Below are 23,283 nucleotides of genomic sequence, written 5' to 3'. Positions count from 1 at the left end.
GTGCGTAAGGAGTGCGTCAGGATTTTTTTTTTTTTTTTGCGTCCTGTTCCTTCTCGGCAAGTTCACTTCTCGACTTTCAGCTGTCGACCGGCGCGGCCGAAACATTTCCTCATTTTTAACGCTCCCGAGCTTCCCAAAGCTTCTCAGGCGTGAAGTCTGGGAAACATCATCTGGAATAATCCGCGTCTAAGTGGTCGGATGATGGATTTGCGGATTTTACTCCCCGCTCTCCTGCTTGTTTTCTGTTTGGCGACAGTTTTCGCCCAGTCTTCCGCACCTGGCCAAGGTAGGAGTGGAAATCAGTGGATCTTTGGTAACTGAGGAATTAATGGCAGCTAAAAGTATTTTAACATTTATTTAACATTCATTTAATGGCTTCTACCTGCTAGATCTTTTTTTTTTTTTAAATCCGAGGTAAACAGGAGAACAAAAATCCTCTGATTCTTCTGATTTTTAGCCCTGGATTACGATGACTTTCCCCCTCTATTTAGGACAGTATTGTTTTACTTCTCTTGTGTCTTACAATTTCTGTTGATTAAGGGGGACAAAAGAGAACATGAAACAATAATAACTTTATTTCAGTTGTTTCCATTCTTTGGCTTCAGATATCATAGAACAATGTAGAAAACCTTGGATAAAGGTTATGTTTCATCTTATAAAGCTAAACCTAAAAGCAAGATAAACAGTGATATTAGTGACACCACTGTGTCTCTGTTAGTTTCATATCTCCTTGCTTTGTTGAAACCTCTCAGCTGGAACAATGAGTCTCTTTTCAGTTCTCTTTCAAACCCCCTCAGGAACTTAAACCAGCAGAAGTAAACAAACCGACCACACAAGAATGAAACCTTGTTTGTTTGCACCTCCATTTTACAGATGCATGTATACACTGAGACAAACCCATCTATTGTCCCGCGTAGTCTGCTGATGGTAATATGACTGGTCTGAAGTCTGTGTGTTTACTCTGTCCTGTCCCCATGGAAAATTTGCCAGGAGGATTAGCAGTGGTTACAAAAACCACAGTGAGCACAAACCTGCAGGCCTCGTTTAATCTGCTCCCTGTGGGGGTTTCTGCCAATCTCTCTTTCGTTAAAGCCACTTGTACTTTTCCTTGTGAGGCAAAATGTGTGTGCATGTCATGCTGACTGTCTTTGTAGATTATCTCGGGTGTCTTAAGAAAACGAACTTTCTTTTTTTTTTTTTTTAAATCCCACAGCGTGTGAGGCAAAGAACGGAACAAGCTGTGAGGAATGTCTGAAAAATGTGACGGTAAGTCCTGCAAGAAGGCCTTTTGTTCCTGCTGTGCTGATTTAATTGCGGGTTTACATTGTTTGTTTGTGTGTGTGTGTGTGCATGATGGAAAAAGAAGTGTCTCAGGTGGAGGAAATAAAGCCAGTGGCTCCTCCTCCACCTCCACACCTGTTAGACTGGTTTGAGGAGTAACTGATCTGTCATCCTTCCACACCCTCCTCTGCCATTTTCTGCTTTTTTGTGCGCATGCATGTTCGATGGTGTATCCTGCAGTTGCCCTGAATACCTCTGGATTCATTGTTTGTTCAAATAATAAACATAATGTTCATTCTGTTTTTTTTCTTTTTTTTTTTTTTTTACAGTGCTTGTGGTGTATCACAACAAAGATGTGTGTAACATATCCAGTGAGGACCATCCTTCCACCCCATGCACTCTGCCCACTGAATGATGCACGCTGGGGGCTCTGCTGGAGTATGAGAGCACACACACACACACACACACACACACATAGAATCACACTTTTATTCCGCTTAGATATACATTAATTTAAAGTAAACAAAAGCGTGTGCAGTCATCTCCTAAAAACTCAAGACAAGATAAATTGAATTATATATTAAATAAAATAACTCTATCACACCCCGACAGCAACTCCAATCAGTTCTTTCATTAAATGTTTTTATTGTTCATTTTGTTTATGCCCAATTACTGTACAAAAGAAGGAAAAACATAATTATATTCAATTACACACAGTTTTGCTTTTACTTCACTAAATATCAGGTTTGATGAGTTACTCGGCTACATTTCTCTGATGTATGGCGGCCAGTGACGATTATTTTCATTATCAGTCAATTAATCAATCTATCAAAAGTCAGAAAACAGTGAAACAGATGTCAGTCACAGTCTCCTAAAGTTCATGGTGATGTCTTCAGATGACCTGTAGTCCAAAAATGATATAAAACGGAATTGTGATTTCAGTTTGTACTGATCACACATAAATCAACACAGCTTTGTGGCTAATGAGTTAATGAGTTCATTTTTTTCCCCCAAAGATCATAACATTTGTGTCTTTTTAATTATATTTACACATCAACGAAAATAAGTTTACCAAAAAAATGTAATTGTGGGGGAATACGCCATATTTTTTCCAAAACCACTTCTTCTTGCTTCATATATGCTTCAGTTTCACATTTTTATGACTGTAAAAAAAAAAACATATTTTTTATGTTTATTTTTTCTGTGTATAAATTTGGTCAAAACACACAGCTCCTTTAAACATGGAGGAACAATGAAATCAAATTACCCCTAAATCTGTGCTGTTCAAACAGACAAACACTTTCAAAGTCGTTCTCTTGTCACATAGCCAGTGTTAGCATTGCATTAACAGCTGTTTACTTGCCAGTCTAGAAGAAACCTTGTAAATTCAGCAGCAAATTTCTTTCCTTTACTCACCAAGACCTGTCTCCAGTGGTTTTGCTTCTATTTCTATCACTTTTTTTCTTCTGCCGAAGTTAGCATGCTAACTAGCTAGTTCCGGCCTGGATGGCCCGTCTTCTCACTTCCTGATGCCACTGGACTGTAGCATCTGTCTTACCAGAAGAAGTAACGCTTGTCAGAGGGCATATTATCACCTCCTGTATTGTAAATGCAACAGTGATATAAGTTCTTGGCAGGACTGATTGGCTAAGTAAACAGCTATTAAAGATACTGTTGGCTATGTAACAATAGCAAAACTTACATATAGCTCCTTTAAAAAATGCCAACCCTTCCTGCGTGCAAGCAAACCTTTTATATTGTGAAAGTGTGTCTGTGGACTCCTGCGTAACTTTCTGTTTCTGTCTCTGTCTGTAGTGAACTTCCAGACGCTGATAATCACCTTGGCAGTGATTGGCGGAGTCATCATCATCGCCTTCCTGGTCTGCTTGTTCTGCTGCTGCAAGTGTGAGAACTTCGGGTAAGTTTGCAGTGAGCTGTGGTTAACCTTGTCCGATTGAACAGGAGCAGTGTGTGGAAGCATCACCCTCCACAATATGATCCTGTGGATATAAACTGTGGATCGTTTTAACAGTGCTACCATGACTTGTGTTCGAAGGCTTAACACACATTCTGGTTACACAATAGGGTATTTTATGAAAATATTTCAAGAGTTTTAGCTTTTCATCCGTTCAGGTCATCATTTTCCATCCTTTCTGCTGTTGTTTATAGCAGCTGCATTTATAGAGTGCTTACAGAATGAAATTTAAGTATAAGTAAAGGGTCACTCATTACTCATGATGTTTTGTTGCTAAAGGACTATTTACCGTAAGCTCTCTTTTACCGAGTGTAATTTCCTGGCTTCTTTTCAATACACCTGAGACATGAACAAATTAATGCAATACACTTGTTCAGTAACAACGGAATAACATTAACAAGAAATGGTTATTGTTTAATACCAACTTTTCTTGAAAGTGTATTTGAATAATGTAGGCTATATCAGGGTTTGTGGTTTATCAGGTTCCTGGATTTTGCACATTAACTACATCTCCCTCACTCCACCCTTTCCACTTCTTTCTCGACAAACACTACAGTGAGATATGCCGGAATGTACAGATTATCACACGAGTCTGCAGTGGGTGCTTCTAGTGGTTTGTGATATTGTTTCCTGAAAGGAAGAAACTACAAGGACAAACATTTTGCCTGATCAACACGAGAAGCCCGCAGCCTCTTTGGTTGGTTAAATAGGGACCGTGGTGCGTAGAAGGTGGTTTGTAGTTTGAAAGGAGTTTGTTTTATGGTGGAATAGTTTTATCTTATCAGTCTCCAAGCTGCCTTTTACATAGATAAACTTCAGAGTGGTTACCTTGAGGTGTCTGTGCTGCACACTCACACATACAAACACATACTGTGTACTTTCCTGTGATGTAACTAACCATGACCTTACTTCGGTCTTGTGTTTGTGCGTCAGATCCAAAAGGTTTGAGGCCAAGATGCAGAGACAGGCCGATAAGACGAAAACCAAGCAGGAAGAAAGGTGAGGAGCATTGTTCTGTGCATGTGACTTTGACTGTGTAACACTGTTTCAAGGCTGTTTTCCTTGTTTGTTCTTTTGGGAGTGTATTTGATATAGCTATAGTTTACCAATAGCCTTTCTGTGCTAAAAGATGAGTGTTTCAAGAGACAGTGTCCATCTCCACGAGTGACCTCAAATGCAGTGTAGTTTAGTGTAGGCTACTTGAATTTGCATTGAGTCTTAATCTAAACAAGCCTGTTGGCAGACTTCGGGATCGCTGCTTATGCCTCCAGTTTTTTCAGCAAATTGAAAATCTCCCTAATTGTGAAATGGGGAGTGAAACACATACCAATTCAATTCTATTATCAGGCCAAATCTGGACTTAATTCTCCAACAGTGTGGCCGTATACTGTTGAGCAGAACTGACAGTGAAACAATTCAATTTGATCCTTTACCCTTGTCACCACCTTGTCCTAGTTAACCCATCTCAAAAGCACTACAGGTCTGTCCACACCGGGGCTACATCAACATCACAGGGACAGTTTCTTTGCACAGAGCTAGAACAAAAAAGTCCGACTTCCTCACCCATGCTGATTTGCCCTGATTCCCTGCTATACTGGAATTACATTTCCAAGTGCACAAGCCTTTCAGCCTGTTTGCAGCTTTTCCCTACAGCACAGCAGACTGCTGCATTTATCAGACGTAAACTGTCATGACTGACTTACTGACAAGATTGCTGTGTTGCAATTAGTTTGCTCAAAAATGGGTTTATGCACATCTTAGGGTGCATTTTACCACTCCCCTGTGTTACTGCTTTCAGGCACCCCCTAGGTCTCAATATTTGTGTTTGTCTGATGGTTTACAGTCCACAGTGCACCTGACGTACCAGCTGACCCTGTTGCATTGTCGGTCATGATCCATATCAGTTTCCTTCAGAGCACAAAACAAAAGCCAGGGAAAAATGCACACGTCATACAGTTATCAGCCCGGACTGGTTTGTGGCCTCATTACTTCTGGAAGTGTTTGAGAGTGTGAAACAATATCATGAGTTAGTGTGCAGCTCATGAGATAATGTTTTGTCTTTACAGGAGGGCAGAGATGAAACAAAGACACGATGAAATCAGGAAGAAATATGGTGAGCTCTCGCATTTGCTGACTCGTCTTTCCTTTATTTCTCTCACTTCTTCACGCGTGCATATTCTGACATAGTGGAGATACGTGTTTTTTTGTTTCTTTAAAAGACAAGCTAATTGGGGACATGTGACTTTTGATGGGAGAAGAAAAAAACTACAAAATTATTATTATTATTATTATTATTATTATTATTATTTTATTTTTTTTACATATGACAGACATTATTAAAAGACTATTCCAACAGTTTGGGAAATGCACTTAGTCTTGTCCTTTTTACTCAGTTAGCTTAACTTAGCACAAAGACTGGAAACTGGGGGAAACAGCTCGCCCAATGGGAAGAGAGTAGGGCATGAGAGTAGGGCACCTTATGTGAGATGCATCACTTCTGTTAGATCTTTTTATTTTTTACGTTTCTCTGCTCAAGACTTTAAATTGCATTATGTGTTTTTTTGGATAAAAGACTAGCCAAGTATTCTTTCTTGTTATGTTATAGCTGTGAATGAAAAACTTTATCATCTAACTCTCAGCAAAAATCACAAATACTCATATTTCCCTAACGTGAAACAATTCCTATGAATCAGTGCATACCTTCACTGATTGTTTTATGTTTCTCTAGGTCTCAGTGGGCAAAACCCCTACTCCAGGTTTGCATGAGAGTACGAGCGAACTGACAATTTGCACCATGAACCTTCTGTTTTTCCTGGAACTCTGATGGCTCACAGAGCAACAGCAACAGACTGTGTTGTGGTTGTAAGTGACAATATGAAGTGAAAGTTAATGTAAACTATTAAGAAAGCGCCAGAAAAGTGACAGTAGTTTTGTATAGACAGCCTCTAATGTCATTCAGCCAATGAACAGGAATGTTATGTTCTTTGTAATGATCCAAGAGGCTGTAACCAAAGGCTAGAATAGACTTATGTAACAGCAGTGTTCTTCAGACTACAGTAGTCTATCATGTGACTCCTATAGCATTAGTCTATTCGTGCTCTTTATTAGGTTCAGTATAATTGTACAGAATGGAAAGAATCCTCTGGTAGTTGAACAATTCTTTCCTTTTGCTTTAGAAAATCTGTTGTATCTGTAAATCTTCAGAAGTCACCTTTATTTGCTGAGTTATGCTTAGAAATGATAACCTATTTTTGTACTTGGTGTTATTTGCCTCATTTCTTGTTTCACAGTAACTCATTCCTATTGTAAAATGTACATTTTGAAGGCCATTTTCTTTTTTTTTTTTTTTTTTTTGGCTGTATGTTCCACTCATTGGAATGTTTTTTTTTTTTGTAACCTATTAGGTTCAGAAAATGAAAATCCTCATCTTTGCACTCTTAATAAAGAAATAATTAACTTAAGTTGGATGTGTTGAAGTCAATTTAATTTTACTATTACCTGTTTATCCTGTAGGCTAAAGACACAAAGGCCCAATAAAAGACTTTACACTGATAATTAATTCTGCCAGTGGCACTAGACTTTTGTTGTGCTTGTGTATTGCCTGCATAGTGCTTTCATTAAAATGACAGCTGTTATCTTCATATTTTGTGTCTTTTGTGTTATGAGTTTTTAAAAATCAAAGAGTGATTAAAAGATTAAAGAATGTCAGTAATGAATATCTGAAACGTGCCTAACTTTGAGCAGGATTCATCAAAGCCTTCAGAGGCTGAAGGATGACACCTGTGTGATTTAAAGGTCATTTTTATTTTCCCCATTCTAGGTGTTTGGGATATTTTATCTCAGAAACTAAATCTGACATAAGAGAATACAACTGTAAAAAATTACATATGCAATGAGTTCATAAAGTATTTGACATGTTTGTGTTACGCTGTATGTTTGCAAAGAGGCAACTGATATTACCATGCAACTGAAAAGAGCATGTTCTACAACTGAAGAGAACTTGCATCCCATTATGCCAATTAGGCATAAAGGATGTAATGACTAAATTGTTAATATCATTTTTTTTACATTTGTCAAAAAATGCCTTGATATGATTACAGGTGAATTCTTGTTGAGTTGGACAAATTTCAACATGGTTCAATGCGATTTCTGATGAAAAACATTAAGTTTGTTTTGTGTTAGACATTGCTTCACCGCAGCTATAATAGTTCTAATGTTTGATTTAAATAACCTTTTTGAACAATGGTAGAAGTATTATATACTTGTTCTGATTTTCTTTTGATTATTTATAAAGTGATTAACTCACTTTAAGAATCAATCAAAAGAAAATCACTCAAGAAAAAAAAATCAAGAAAATAATTTCTTAAAAATATTTGCACAAATGTTTGATGATTCAGAGGTTTTGATACAGTTTATTACCCTCAGTTCGTCGCTTCGCGTGATCGAGGATTTTACACAGCTGCGCGCTCCCGTGTCCGCGCTCCCGCGATTTAGAAGTCACATGGTCCTCTCACATCCAATCGTTTATTTGCGACGGCGGTCCTAAGCGCGTACCCGTCAGTGGAGGAGACGAGAGGACAGAAGGCGGCAGAAAGACCCGATAACTCCCAATTAACCGATTATTTTGAAAACCGTGACACGAAATCCAGCCGAGATGTCAGAGGAAAAGCCAAAGGTAAGATATTAAGGCTCTCAGAGCTGTAGGTTTGCAGTGATGGCTCGGTCGTGTTCCTGCCAAACCATTTCTCAGATGTGCAATCTAAAATGGCCTGGTTTGCACGTTTCTCCGAATCGGCGCAGTGTTTGTTTCGCAAATGAATGAGAACCCGCACATCGATATTTACATTTAAATGCGCTTACACAACACACTGTGCATGGGAATTGAAGAGCTTTTGTCCCACTAACAAGGGTCTTGAGGATTGTGGGTAGAAATTTCAATTACAGCATGATTGTCATTTGCGGATTTTTTTCTTTGTCGAAACGGGACCACGCTATGTCCGCAACGCAGCAAATGCCGCAACTGCAGCAGCTACAAAGGGGCGCTAATGGAGGTGACGCACTAATTTAAAAACTAATATAGCCCAGTTATTTTTTGCTGTTTTTAATGTGTCGGTGCCCGTTTGGCCACAGCACAACAAAAACAAAACTGCTAGCAGCGTTAGCCGGCAGCTAAACTTAGCAGCGGTTCTGAAGGGCTGGCGTGCCGATCACTTAGCCTGGAGCTAATCATGCTAACGTTAGCATTCTGTGACTGCCCGGGAAGCAACATATTGTATGTAACCTGCCTGCATTATTATGCCTCATGCAAGTTTGTTTCGGTTGAAATATCTTCAAAGTAGTGTACATTATTCCTTCACCACACATAAGGGTACACTTGCGTTTTATTGTGAAATTACTTTTAAAGTAGCAGGCTGGGTGTACCTCACAGTTTGGTAACTTATTGGTTGGTACATGTCTCTGATAGCAATGCTGTTGCCTGTATTGTATCTGTGACTTGAGTTTAAACCTCTTGCTGTAATGTTAGAGGTAACTCTGGTTGACCTGCTGGTTTAACTCCTGTTAAACATGTTTGTCTCTGCAGGAGGGAGTAAAGACTGAGAATGATCACATCAACCTCAAGGTTGCGGGGCAAGATGGTTCGGTGGTCCAGTTCAAAATCAAAAGACACACACCACTCAGCAAACTAATGAAGGCATACTGTGAACGACAGGTGAGCTGAAAGCCCAAATGACTGCTTTTAAATTTCCTCCTCTCCAGCAACATGTAATTATTGTGGATTTGCTGTAATGCCCCATTCAGCCTCTCCATTAACTGTGCACTTCACTTTGCTATTCCTGTACTAAAAATCCCCTGCACATGGATGTCTGTTGTTGTGCTCCTGCAGGGTCTCTCAATAAGGCAGATCAGGTTCAGGTTTGATGGCCAGCCTATCAATGAGACGGATACACCTGCACAGGTAAGACATTATGATCTATTCACCATTACGATATATTGACTGCACAGTTCAAGCATTCAGTGTTTTTTGTTTTTTTTTAATTGCCTTGAATTATTACATTTAATATTTTAATCCCTCCATCATTTTGCCTGTTCAGTTATTGTTTCTACTAACTGGAACCTCTGACCCTTTGTTCCTCTCAGCTGGAGATGGAAGATGAAGACACCATAGATGTTTTCCAGCAGCAGACGGGCGGACATTGCTAAGTCCTCCCCACCTCATTGACGGCCACCCTCAGACCACGCCCTCAGCCACCCTCACTGTCCCTCCCCTCCTCATTGCCCCTCTCAACCTATTATTATTATTATTATTATTATTATTATTATTATTATTCCTTAAGTTTAAAGATGTCTGTCATGGTTTTTCGTCAGGTGTAGGGGGGCGGCTCCTCAGCTGTTTATGTACTGTCTCAGCCAGGACTGAACTTAAGTGCGTGTCAACAGTCTCTCTGCTGGCCAATCAGGACAACAATTTCCTTCTGGCACTGCAGGCTGTGATTGGACCAACAGCACGACACAGCGGCTCCTGGTTTGTCAGTGCTTCTCGTTCACTTTCCAGTGAAAGCTTAGTATCCAGTAGTTTGTCACAGTTTTCATCCAGCGGGGTCGAATGAGGGGCTCTGCAAGTTTTTTGCCCAGGGGTCACAGTCAGTGGGCATGAAAATGTTTTTGAAGTGGAAGCACTATCTGAACTTAACACACACCCGCCTTCCATTTCACTTTGCTCTCTTGTGTGTTTTTTTTGTCTGAACAGTGACTCCTGCTCTTCTGTCAAAAAAATGTATTTTAATTCTCTCTGCCTTTTAGGTGCTTTTGCTAAAGAGTTCTGCAATGTTTTTGTAATTTTGTTTTTTCTTTAAAGAATTAACACCCAAGGGGGTTTGGGCTTGTTTATTTTTTATTTTTTGTTTTCTTTTTCTGTACAGAGGTATCAGAGTGGATGTTAGATAAATGTCGTGGGGCTTGGACCAATACTCCAAAGACCGAACTTCTGTTTCATATTTGCTGTACTTGGATCACTCTAAACACAAACTATAAGGTCAAAACTGTCAGATTTTAAGGGAGTTTGTATATCATTCATTCATTTGTTATTTGCTTCCTTTTTGACTGCTACTAATTGAGATCAATTCTTTAGGGGTATCTGCCCAATGTGCAGTCATCACCTGTTAGGGGGAGGGAACTTTAATTTACACCACTGAGGTGCATCCTTATTCGCAGTTGGTTGGGGTCCTGCTGTGCAAGGAGAATCTTTTGATGTGGAATACATAACTTTTTGTTTTCTTCCCCCATTTTCTGAAGAAGTGGGCCAGTGATCGGTCCCTATATTATTCTTACAAGCTGCTTGGCTTGTGGGTTTTCAGGGTGGGCTGTGGGTGGGAGTGACTGGGAGATGATTCCTCAGTGCTGTTCTGGGGTCAGCTGTCTCATCTCTGTATTGTCCTGGCGAATGTAGGCTGATGGGACAACTGATTCCACATGTGCTTTGAAGAGGAACAGCCTCCAGTTTGAGCAAGGATATCCAACAAAAGTCAGTCTGTGTTTGTCATGCATTTTGAAGACACTTTTCTCTGCTTTGTCAACTGTTGAGATAATGTTTTCTGATGTGCACAAGGGAGAAGTTGCAGGCCATTTGTTTAAACACCATTAACTGCAATTTTGAAAACTGAAGCTATCTCAAGCGGTGATGAATGTCTCAAATATTTTGCAGTTAAGAGAAGGATGCATGTGGTTGTTTGCATATTGGGAGGGCAGGAAGGTCAACTGATGGAGTTTGGGAGATAAGTGTTCTGTACCCACAGGGCCCCGTTCTTCGTACATAGATAACTGAAATGGCTTGATTTGATTGTTGATGGTCTGACATGAGCTTGGATTTTTTTTTAGTTCAGTCGGGCTTAAAATTGCAGTCCTTGAGCTCAAAACATGCAAAAGCATAAGCTTCTTCAGTGAGTTGGATTGAAACAGCCCTTTTAAGTTTAGCAGTTTTATTTCACACAAGGCTGCACCATTCTTTAGAGACACCAACTGATTAGTATTGTTACAGCTGAAGAGGTTTTAAGTCCAATAGTTATACATGCTAAAAAGTACAACAAAATAAAACCAGTGCAATTTAGAAACAAAAAATTAAAATATTGTTTGGTACAGTATGAACCCAAGCTAAAGACCATTTTAAGTTTGATATATTGTGAACCATTGTTGTGCAGACATTTGCAAAACAAACAAAATTCTTGTCTTGAGGTGGCACTATTTGAGGAGTTGTAAGGAGTTGTAACTGGCCTTGTGAATTTCATGTTTTAATCTTTCAGATATGTTCCCATATCCTTAAATGTAGTTTGTCGTAGTTTAGCCATACTAGACAGGTGCTGTAATTTTTAAAAAAGTAATTAAACTAGTCTGCAACATGTTTTACAGCTGTATTTTTGTATGTATTCCATATCATGAAAACATTAGTCAGTGCCAGTACTCAGATATTTTTGAATGAATATATGAAAGAAAATGATTAAACATTTCACTTTATTGGTATTTGAGGTATTCGCTGCTCCCCTCATTTGTCAACATTGCTAAATCTGCTTGATTACACTTGTAGATGGTTTCACCTTTCCTCTCTCAAAATAAGAGCACAGTTATCAGGACAAACAAATCAGCCTTCCACTTGTATCTGAAGAACCAAGTTAGCTGGACAAAGATATTTTGAGATGGCTAACATCAGCTAAACTTTATAACGTTCGAAGAACGGGGCCCAGGTCTTGTCATGTTATTTGTTTCTCTACTGATTTGTACATTATTTGTGGTCTTTTACTACTGTATACAATAAATATAGTTTGGTACTCAGATTTGCTGTCTAAAGCTTCATTATTTTTTTGTCTATTCAAAAATAGGTAAAGTATTTAAATGTTTGTTGTTTCACAAATGTCCCTCGGTATGTTTTTATGATGTGGAGGGAGGTAAAGAAGTAGTGAAGTTGTTAAGCTATGTGCTTTCATTTATTTCTAATGGGAACCACAGAATTTATAACCTAACTTAATTTGAAATGTCCTTCCATAAGGTTTTTATTAAAAAAAACATTTTTAGTGGGTAATTTTTTCATGCCTGTTGTATTCATATGTACTAAGTATAGTATACAATTTGTCACTTGTAAGAACATGGCGGTCACTGAAATATATTTACTTGGTGTGTGGCTCATGAGGGAAGAAAGGGTTTTAATTCCCACTGTGGCCCCCGACTTCTGAAAATGTATGCAGGTGCCATGGATGGAAACGTAACGTGGTCTCAATCGTAGGAAGATAGCTAGGTGGCGCCACTGAACCAATATAATATAAGGTCTTGTATAAATACCTGCTGCTCCCAAAACAAAGCAGGTTCACTCCAACATGAAACATGTAGAAACACACAACAAAAGAAAAACTATATGATGCAGGACAGTACACCAAAAGGTAAAAGAATTTCTATAATGGTCCTGAAACTCAAACGTACTTTAGACTTTATTGAAAGACCAAACCAAATCAAGCAGGTTAAAAATAAAATGTATGTTTGTTTATCAAACCAAGTCAGATTTCTTAATTCTTTAATTAATTCTTATTCTTAACAATATATCAACTTCCAGGGCGTCCTGTATCACCTGAGGCCTGATCCTGAACCTTAGATCTGATCTGATAAAGTGACTGAATAGTTGCATTCAGTACAATTGAAACAGTGATAAGATTAACAACGGCTGATGAGTCAAACCAGGAATAAGGAAAGTCATGTGCCAGTCTACATCAACTTCTCTGCATCTAACAAGTCCATCTGAAACCACACGGGAGAGTGTAACACCCACTCCCTGCCGTGCCTGGAAGGAAGAAAGATTAATGACTGGATAGAGAAAAAGATGGACAGGGCAGAGTTGGTATCTTGTATCCTGGTCTATGTGCAGTCTATGATATTAGTGTGGGTGAGAGGAAGAGAGACAGAGTGCATTTGCCTTGTAAATGTGCCGGTCGGTGGATGAGATGATTCTGAGAGATCTGACACAAGCTGAGATGCCGCTGTCTCTGAAAACACAGTGATTATTTACAGACTGCCTAGTAACCAACAAAACAAGGTCAAATATTATAATATTATAAAATTCTTTGGACTATGACCACATACAATTATAACTCTGAGAGCTATAGAGACTACCCAGAGCAGGTTAAAGTAAATGCAAATAATATTATTTGCAAATACCATTTGACCAAGACCCTCTTTGTGCTCTATCCATTGCAGTGTAGTTTGATAGTGTTTGCCTAATTTCAAATATGTAACTGAGTCCATTTAGCATCTCATTTCACTGTCTTGAGATTTCACTACATTTTCAATAAGTAAGTAAGCAAATCTTTTAGGAAAACAACCAGGTTTGAGACTTTAATATTACAGCTGAGTTCATGCACATACCTCAGTTTCTCAGGTAATAAACTATGGGATAACAGCTAATATGATAATAGCTGAGCTCATATCCATCTATGCATTAGTGGACCAAAGGTCACAGATGTTCTGTTGTTGTTTTCAGGTTGCCTTTTAATTAAAAAAAAAAAAAAAAAAAGATATTATGTCTGCTCAGGCCCCTTTTGTGTACTGCATGTCTGGAGGAATTTGTCTTTTGACAGACATTTTCAATATTATTACATTAAAATATTCTGTCTGTCTTCTTGTCTGTCATAAGTGAGCGTGCACACACACACACACACACTCACTCACACACAGGAGCGTCTCACCCCTCTGGCAGGCCTGTGTCATCAGAGGCGGTTGTGGGAGGATGAGTGACGGGCTGTTTGGTGATTTGCATGACTCCGGTGTTTAAAAGGAGCTGCAGGTGCAGGATTCTCCACACAGATGAATGGATTTCTCTCCAAGCACAGATCCTCTACTTCTGCTATTGAAGTACATGTGAATCTTAGGTAGCCAGTATAGCTTTGATAACTTAAACAGAATTTGTTGACTAGACATATTTCTTTGGGGCTGAAAGATCTGAAAATGCTCGTTTGGGTCAATATGAAGAATACACAGTCGTCTGGTGTATATCGTCACTTAAGATAGAGACAAAGGGACCAACATAGAGAAATACTTTCAGTATGGAGACATTTGTATCAACTGGCAACTGAACCAAACAGGCTTTTTGTAATGTCATCGCTGATATTTGTGCAGCTCCTTCTCCTGGGGTTAAAGGTCATCAGTGCCACCACAGACACAGACACATGGAGACACTGTAAAGGTACTGTACCATTTTTATTCTATTTGATCTCTCCCAACCTCAGCTTTACTTTCTGTAACCTCAGCTCAGTTCAACACGTGATGTTCAGGTAATGGTTATTCAGTGAACAGATTTACAGTTTCATCTAAAATCCTGGGAAACCCCTCTGGCTAAAATTCTTTTGGATAATTCCAACTGTCTGCATTTGCTTACGGTACAGTGGGAGTGCTTGTGTGTGAAGTACTGCAAGCAATATTAACTTAAATTAACATCCACAAACATGTACAGGCATTGGATGTCGTTAGGATTCCATAGCTATTCTATAGACATACGAAGATCGATACTAACAGGCTGCACCTTTATATGAAGAAGAGTAATTCTCCTCCATTATTCTCACTTTCCAGTGAACAGCTTTCTTAATAACAAACCCTATTAAAACCTCCTCTAGCTCCTCTACCACCCAGGGCTATTTCTCACACACCAGGGGTCAGGGATTTTAGCATGCTATGTCATTCATTGATTCATTAGTTTATAGCAGTTGTTCTCAACCTTTTTAACTTCTGAGCCTTTAAAACAAAGCTACTGTCTGTCTATTTGTGACCCCTGGTTTAATATGAGAAATATTAACCTATGAGTACCGCTGGGAGAAGTGTTCAGATTCTTTACTCAAGTAAAAGTACTTAAACCAACACTGTAAAATACTCCAGTAACTTGTTAAAAATGTTACTTAAGTAGTAGTATGCAAGCGTAGTCAGAAGAAGTAGTATTAAAAGTAAAAGTACTCAATGTAGAAACATGGTCCAAAGTGAAACCTTCACAATGCTTAATTTACTCAACCAATTTTTCCCTGAATTTACAAGGAAAATCAGCAACTGTCACAAATATTTGGTATTTTTGCATGAAAAATTATCAAAGTGGTCACCAATTTATTTCTGTCATTCAACTAATCTACTTGTATAAAATGTTAGGTTTAATTTATAACAACACATCATGTTTGACCACTTTTTCATGTTTTCTCTGCAAAAATCTTAATTTCTTAAGTAACGTGTCACTGAAGCCATCAAATAACTGCAATGGAGCAAAAAGTACTATTAATCATCTGGGGTTCCTCAGATTTATTTTGCGACCTCTTCAGGGGGTCCCAACCCTCAGGTTAGGAACCACTTGTTTATAGCTTAGCAGAATAGTTTTGAGCAGTCTTCCTGAATGACTCTTTACTTTCTTATTGTCTGCAGATTTACTCCCCCTGGATCTCCTGTCTTTTGTCCTCGAAAGGGACACCTCTAAACTCGTGCCTGGGGTGAACATGAAGCAGGCTGGAGGGGTGAGGGGTGTACATTTCTCCAGCCCTCATACCTCAATGAGCTTTCCCTCCTCCCAGCTGCTGGTGAATTGTGACCTCTTCCCTAAAGAATTCTCCATTGTTGTGACTCTAAAAGTCACTCACGCTGCATCTACGGTGAGTATCTGGTGGGAGAAGTACTCAGATCCTTTACTTAAATACTCACAAGTGAAGGTCCTGCATTCAGAATGTTACTTAAAGTAATGTGGTAGTAGTTACTTAAATTATGCAGTGGTGGAATGGTGTTGAAGGATATATATCTTATTTGTATTATGATTGTATTAGTAGAGTTTATAAGCTTATTATAGATTTTCAACCTCTTAATTTGAAAGGTAAGTAATGAAAATGTAATTGAGCAGGAGTAAAAAGTAACATAAAATTGAAATATGCAATTATGGCTGCAATTTACAGTTATTTTCATTATTGATTCATCGGCAGATTATTGTCACAATTAGTCTATGAAATGCTTAAAAAAGTGTTTTTGGTTTGAAAATTTGAAAATAAGCAAATTGAATATCAAAATAATGCCCAACTAACTTTCCAATTTAACTTTCTATTAAATGACTAATCATTGCAGTTCTAAGTACAAGTCCCTCAAATTTGACTTAAACACAGGATTTGAATACATTTATTTTGTTGCTTTCCACTCCTGCTGTATACAATGTGCCTGAATGTTTTTCCCATTTGTTGTACAGAGAAATGAATTCATCTTTTCCTTGATGGAGCCAAAAACAGTGGAGAAAAGAGCAGTGGAGGAGAAGGAGAATGATAAAGGAGACATTTTGGAAAGCAACAAAGAGAAGGTTGTCAGTGGAGAAGAACAAGATGGAGAAGAGAAGAAGAAAAAGAGGCAAAGCAAAAGTAATGAGGAGCGTGGACAGATCATCCTGGGACTGAGGTTTTCAAGAAAATATCTGCACTTCCTTTTTAAAGGTCATGGAGGGGTCGTGGAGCACTGGGTGTTTCGAGGCAACCAACTGGCTGATAATCAGTGGCACACTCTGGTACTGACGATTGGTAGTCATGTGAAACTCACAGTGGACTGCGACCCACCAGTGGAAATGTAAGTTCATCTTTTTTTTTTTTTTTTCCCTTTTTGTGGCTCCTGAGTGCTTCTGTCTGTTTTCTGTTGATTGTCTGCCTCCCACCATCCCCTCTTCCTGTTCCCTCTGAATCCCCCTGAGGGATAGTAGATCCTTCACCACAATACAATGGCACTGCTCCAAATCTGTGCGCACCCCTGCAGCCATATCATAGTGGCCTGACAGTATGTGATAGATGGTTTTTAGTGGAAACTCCCTCTGGCGCATAGAAGGGAGGAATATCAGCACCCATACACTACTTATACGATACAATTCATGTCTCATACTTTTCTGTCTCAGACAAAAACAGAAGAATGTGAGCAATTGCTTTAATTACACAGACTTCATGTTCATTTACAGAAGAAAAACAACTTACTTCAGCTATTAGAAATAATTGTGTCTTTTTATGCCAAACAGCGTTCCCTCTACGCCTTTCCCTTCAGACCTCAACATTCAGGGATCCAGATTCCACATTGGCAGTGGGGGGAGATGGAAAGGCTTGTTTTCAGTAAGACGTACATTTCCCCATTACTTATTTAATGACAATAACAAGAAATAAGCTGCCAAATCATTGTAAATTACATGTTTAATACTAAAATAGTCTAATTCTTTCCCTCTTATGTGCTGCCCGTGTACAGGGCCTGCTACGACAGCTGGTTTTGGTGCCAGGTGTGGATGCCACCCGTCAGATCTGCCCCTCTTCTGACCCCCAACTAGCAGCTCTGTCAGTACCACCACTTCTCTTAGACCTGCCTGTCATGGGAAAGGAAAGCGGCAGCCGTCTGACTTCCTATGGTAACTTGCATTTTACAAGGCATTTGATACTTATCTCTCTTCTTTTCTGCTTCTTTAATCGTTTGCTTGCCTTTTTGTTTTGTGATCACGTACTGTCAGAAACAGAGGGGCCAGTGTCAGTGGGGTTGGAGCGTTTGTGCTCAGAGCTGCAACAAGGCCAGCTGTGGTTCAATCCGCTCAGGAAAGGCCTCTACCTCTGCGACGGTACAGCATGGATCACTGTGCTAGAGGGTGAGAACTGTACATCAACCATCATGAGAAATTTTCTTCTCAGCTTAGGTTGAACATTGATGAAATTTGCATCTCTCCATCTACTCAGATCACAAAAGGCTGGATTATGTATTGGAACATCAGGTCCTAACCACCAGCTCAGAGACGCATGATGTGGAGGTATTTATCCACTTACTTAAAAATGAATATTTGCTATTGCTAGAATCCTCACAGCACATATAGTTAAAGAAACAAGAGACAGACAAGAGAAGAAACATATCTTTCTTTGGTTTTGGGGAGTCTTAATGAATTTTCAGACTTTACTCTATTTTTTCCTTTTGAAATACTATTTAGTTTTACCTCTTTAGGTCTCTAAAATATTCAGAGGAAACAGTCTGAAGTGAGAGGAAAATCTCTTCACTTGAACAACTCACAGATATGTATCCTTGGATCTTTTTGTTAAGGTGTCACAAGCAAAAAAGGTTGGGAGCCCCTGTTCTAGCTGCTCACTTCTATTTAGGAGATCACTTGTACCTTGCTCTTCTGTGATACTACCATCTCTAAGCACTTGTATTATAGCACTGAACATGCTTTTAGTTACTTGTTTAAAAGGGATACATTCCCAATTATAGAAGATATATGATTTTTGCTCCTGCCTTGTTTGAATGTATAGCTTTGAGCAAAAGTGTCCGGCAACTGAATAAAATGTGATGTAAATTATGTGTAGGTAAAGAGGCGCACATTCGTGAAATCCACCCATGCTGTGATTGATGCTCTTCTCTATTGTTGCCCCACTGTTGGTTGATCTGAGTTCTACATAAAATCTTATTTTAATTTTCACTATTGTGTGATTTTATTCTTCTACACAATATGGCTGTCTACTAAGTTTAAGATTTCAGTTACAGTTTTCTTTTTTTCTTTAACCCAATCATCAGGTTTTCCAGGTACCTGGCATGGGTCTGATGGCTGCTATGGCTCACCGCTCCAAAGCCTCTGGTTCTGCTGTGTATCTGTGGACCCACTCAGGATTCAAGCTCTACCAGAATATCACCACCCATGAAGCCCTGGTTTGGAGACACTTCAACATAGGAAAGAAAGTACGATGAAAAGGAAGTAAAAAGCACTGGAGAGATCACACATTAGTCAATATAAGCTCTGAACCCATATTCCCTCTTTTTTGTTTTTTTGATCTAGATGTTTCTCGTGGTGTCTAACTCTGGGGGAGGGCCATACAATCGTTTTAACAAAGAGTCAGAGAGTGACTTTTCTGTGATTTACAAGTGGAGCAAGAAAAGAAAAAAGTTTGTGCAGTTCCAGTCACTGCAAACCCACTGTGCCCGAGACTGGGAGGCCTTTAACATCAATCGACAAACTTATCTTGCTGTGGCCAATCATAGGCAAGGTAAAAACTAAATAGCCATCAAATAACTACCTTTTAATCTTCAGAATTCCTGGATTAAATCTGTATATAATATTAAATTTGTCTTTCTTGTTTTCTCTTCAGGTAATAATAATCACACTATAAACAGTGTGATATACAAGTGGAACAGGTTAACAAAGTCTTTTGAGGTCCACCAGATGCTGCAGACCTCCGGCGCCTATGACTGGGAGTTCTTCACTGTGGGACCTTACCATTTCCTGGTGGTCGCAAATGCATTTGATGGAGTGACCACTTCTGTAGACTCTGTCATCTATGTTTGGGTTGATGGAAGCTTCCAGGTCTTCCAGACAATTAAGGTATGTGGTGAACATAATAGGTCTTGAAACTTTCTTGAAAATACAAAAGACGCTCAGTTCCAGGTCTTTGGTTACACACCACAATACAGGATAAAGTCAGAGGGTGTTTGAGCATGGGTGGAAATTAGCACTTTAATGTAGCATTTTGCAGCATGATTTCCATACTACTCATTTTCTCACCAGCTGGGCTTTGATTTCCTCTGATTAGATCTGTATCTGAGATGAGTATGAAAAACCATCTATCTTGTCTGTACACACAGAAGGAAGGGAATACGAATAGGGAGAGATAAAGGGGTAATGAAAAGAGGGATGGGGCAGCAAGGAACAGGCGAGTTTAAGCATTTAAGACAGTGCCAAAAATAGAGCGTTGTGGTTTGCCATGATTTGCTTCAGCGATAGCAATGCTTTGACATGTAACTGATAGTGAATCATATATTTGAATGTAGCCACATTTGAGGAGAGAGTGTTGACACATTGATAGTCACATGAGAAATCATAAGGAGATGTGTGATTTAGGGAAACTCCACAGCTGGATGTGAGGCTTCACAAGAACTCCTTGGGGCTATTTGAAATTAATCACCAGAAATCATCAAGCGAGAGAAAGTGCTAACAGTGTGGCTGCACAGATGCTATGTCAGTCTGTCAAACTGTCAGTCGGTTGGTCTACCACTTTGGCCCAGCCTGAAATATCTCAACAACTATTGAATGGATTGCATGAAATTTTATACAGACATGCATGAGGATAAATCACACTGACCCCCCCCTCAGGTGCCACCAGAAATTTGTGCTTTATAGTGAAATATCTCAACAACTATTGGATGGATTGTTATAATATTGATTTGGTTCAGACATTCATATTTCCCTCAAGATGAATTATAATAACTTTGGTGATCCAGTGGTTTACCTCAAGTGCCGCCTTCAGGTAAAAATTTCAAATGGTCAGATACTTTATGACCAAATACAAAACTAATGACATTCATGTGAGAATCAGCTGTATTTAAGTGCTAATCAGAAAATGTTAATACTCTAAACTCAAGTGGTGACCATGGTAAACATTATACCTGCTAAACAACAACATGTTGGCAGTGTCACTGTGAACAACGTTAACAAGTTGATGTTAGCACGTAGCTCTATGCACTGCTATCACTTTTCATGTTTTGTCCACCACACCAAGTATGTTTTCTTTCTTGTCAATCTAGACGTTTTGTGCCACCGACTGGGAAATGTTTCAGATTGGCAGCAGAGTCTTCTTGGTTGTTGCTAATGGACACAGACTCCATGGTAACGGACCAAGTCGATATGCCATCAACTCCACTATCTACGAGCTGGACATGAATGGACGGCTATTTGTCCGTTTCCAGGATATTGTAACTTACAGGTACATATCTGTAAGCGTTAGACACAATATACACACAGGTGGACTGCAGGAACACTTCCTGGTATTTCACTCTTATAATCACCACATACCTTTCTGTCTCTCCAGTGCAGTGGACTGGGAGTTCTTCAGCCTCGGGGAGGAACATTTTCTGGTTGTCGCCAACTCCTTTAACGGAGAATCCTACTCTCTCAACAGCATTCTCTACAGGTAGTCAACTTGTCAACAACACCCCTCTCAGTGTAAAATAATAATTCACCCATACTGATTGCCCTGTAACGTAATGCTGAAATCATCTCAGAGAAATACACCTACACTGTTTAATGTAGATTTATTTTCTTTCTGTGAGCCAGACTAGATAGATAGATAGAAAGTCTTTTTTGTACCCGAGGGGCAATTAAGTTTGCAACAGTAGTGAACACAAACAGTACACATCATAAATAGAAATCATACAATAAATAGAAACATAAAAACATCAAACGTACAGTAGATTCATCATAATAATAAATTACAGTAAGATATGAAACACCAAGAGTCCATAGTGACCAGTGGAAGCATACTAACACTTTTGACACGTGAGGATTCACTAGGAACTAGGAAATGGTCCACAACTAATTTTTGATCTAGAGCTATTTTTAAGCAGATGCAAATACGCCTTTGATTTGATTCATCCTCTCTGTTTGTTTTTAGATGGCAGGGATATGAAGGCTTTGTTCCTGTTCATTGGCTCCCAACCATTGGGTGCAGTGACTGGGAGTTTTTCAGCTTTAAAGGAGAATCATATCTGATCTACTCTAGTGCCAAGGCACCTCTCTCCAAAGTGTTCAAGCTGAAAACCTATTAGGCAAAAAGAGAGTGTGCAAATGGCTTTGTGAATGGTGTGTGTGTATGTGTTTGTGTGTGTGTGTGTGTGTGTGTACATACATGTCTGTCTTTGTAAGGGTTTACATTGTCCTTTTGTGTCTGTGTTTCTGTGTGAGACAATGTTTGCAATAATGTTTCAAATGTGTGTGTGTGTGCCTTTCCAAAACTGTGCTTTTCCACAATTTCAGGGTCAGCCTCCATTATATACTGTCAGAGCTGTAGCAACACTTATGGCCATGTCCTTCATGTTATTTCTGGGGGTTATCTTGCGGGTTTTAACATCCTGGATGACACTGCATTCAACAACTACAAAGAAATTGCACAGAGTGGGTTTTGAAGATATTTTCTTATATTCTTTAGGGTAAATATGTTAAAATTTTATGGTTTGAGGCAAGAAACATTAAGTCAAATTGACATATGATAAAAGGATTAATTTAGTGGTGTTATATCCTTGCAGTGTGGAGAGAGTTTTGAAACTGCATTTAAACAATCGTGTAGGGAGATAAAAATTACAGAAAATATAATTTAACAGTTAAACAAATTAGTAAAAATTAGAGAAAAAAGTAAAATAATTAGAAAATTTCAGATTTTTTGTGGGGGCTACTAAGAAAAATTCACAGGGGTTCTGGCTTTGGTAATTTGGTATAATGACCAACACTGCATACAGTTTCCCCGTATCAACTGTTTGTGCTAGGTTAACAACTAATGTACCTCATTTTCAAAAGGAAGTTTAGTGTGCACAAGATTTCTATGAGAATATGTCTATTTGTGTGGATTTACTGACAGAAATGAATAGACGGCCTCTGTAAGATTCCTGTATTTCTATAAAAGCATTTTATATTGAAATTATATTTAACACTTTGTTCAGCAACTGGAACGTGTTCTCTCAAAAACTTTGACTGATTGTATTTTTCTTTTGCCTCTGACTGCATGAATTCTACATATATATGTAAAAGTGAAAGTAAATTATTAAAATTACAATAAACCAGACTTATATATGCAAGATAAGAGTTCTTTTTGCATCGTCTAACCACCAGCTATGCTTAGTTAAGGATAGGCAACAAGGGTGGCAAACATACCCTGCAAGATCAAAAGTAAACAAGTTTTAATTCCAAGTAGTCAGATACACGGTGAGGTCTTTAGCCTTTGATTGGTATGCAACCCTGCACACATGGCCCACATGGCACAAAACTGCCAGCAACTACACTGGCAACTGTGAAACATGTTTTGGTGCTATCAGACTACAAGTCCCACGATCCTTTTGTAATAGCTAAGAGTAGAATTGTGGGAAATGTAATTTTTGTAGTTCTATATAATTTTGCTGTAATTAGAGTTATAGCTATTATACGATCTAGCTGTACCATAAAGTGACAGTAAATTACAGAAATTGAAAAAGGCTGAAAATGCTTATTTGTATTGGCCAGG

The 23,283-nt window shown here is 38.9% G+C and overlaps 3 protein-coding genes across 4 annotated transcripts; all 3 read left to right on the top strand.

Annotated features, from left to right (window-relative positions):
• The first annotated feature begins 45 nt into the window (after nt 1–45).
• Nucleotides 46–6,717, top strand: pttg1ipa (PTTG1 interacting protein a). Its single transcript, XM_071498196.1, has 7 exons — nt 46–286; nt 1,214–1,266; nt 1,611–1,719; nt 3,097–3,199; nt 4,190–4,255; nt 5,323–5,369; nt 5,985–6,717. The coding sequence occupies exons 1-7, from the start codon at nt 199–201 to the stop codon at nt 6,020–6,022; spliced, it is 504 nt and encodes a 167-aa protein (XP_071354297.1). The 5' UTR covers nt 46–198; the 3' UTR covers nt 6,023–6,717.
• Nucleotides 6,718–7,771: 1,054 nt separating this feature from the next.
• On the top strand, nt 7,772–12,081 carry sumo3a (small ubiquitin like modifier 3a). 2 transcript variants are annotated; one of them, XM_071498215.1, is made up of 4 exons: nt 7,772–7,931; nt 8,838–8,966; nt 9,141–9,212; nt 9,395–12,081. In XM_071498215.1, exons 1-4 carry the CDS (start codon nt 7,911–7,913, stop codon nt 9,455–9,457), a joined length of 285 nt encoding a protein of 94 aa, XP_071354316.1. In that variant the 5' UTR covers nt 7,772–7,910; the 3' UTR covers nt 9,458–12,081. The 2 variants fall into 2 exon arrangements, with proteins under 2 accessions (XP_071354316.1, XP_071354318.1); XM_071498217.1 differs by lacking the exon at nt 7,772–7,931 and adding an exon at nt 8,121–8,307.
• Nucleotides 12,082–14,106: 2,025 nt separating this feature from the next.
• LOC139632900 (thrombospondin-type laminin G domain and EAR repeat-containing protein-like) lies at nt 14,107–22,346 on the top strand. The gene is made up of 13 exons (XM_071498171.1): nt 14,107–14,474; nt 15,689–15,912; nt 16,491–16,858; nt 17,295–17,385; nt 17,516–17,672; nt 17,772–17,903; nt 17,992–18,062; nt 18,818–18,979; nt 19,077–19,284; nt 19,387–19,619; nt 20,819–20,997; nt 21,103–21,204; nt 21,685–22,346. The coding sequence occupies exons 1-13, from the start codon at nt 14,384–14,386 to the stop codon at nt 21,836–21,838; spliced, it is 2,172 nt and encodes a 723-aa protein (XP_071354272.1). The 5' UTR covers nt 14,107–14,383; the 3' UTR covers nt 21,839–22,346.
• Nucleotides 22,347–23,283: the final 937 nt, after the last annotated feature.

Source organism: Trachinotus anak, unplaced genomic scaffold (genome assembly GCF_046630095.1).
Source record: "Trachinotus anak isolate AG129_WGS33_773 ecotype Australia unplaced genomic scaffold, CSIRO_AGI_Tana_v1 ptg000015l, whole genome shotgun sequence".
Taxonomy (NCBI): domain Eukaryota; kingdom Metazoa; phylum Chordata; class Actinopteri; order Carangiformes; family Carangidae; genus Trachinotus; species Trachinotus anak.
This window is presented reverse-complemented; position numbering and strand designations above follow the sequence as displayed.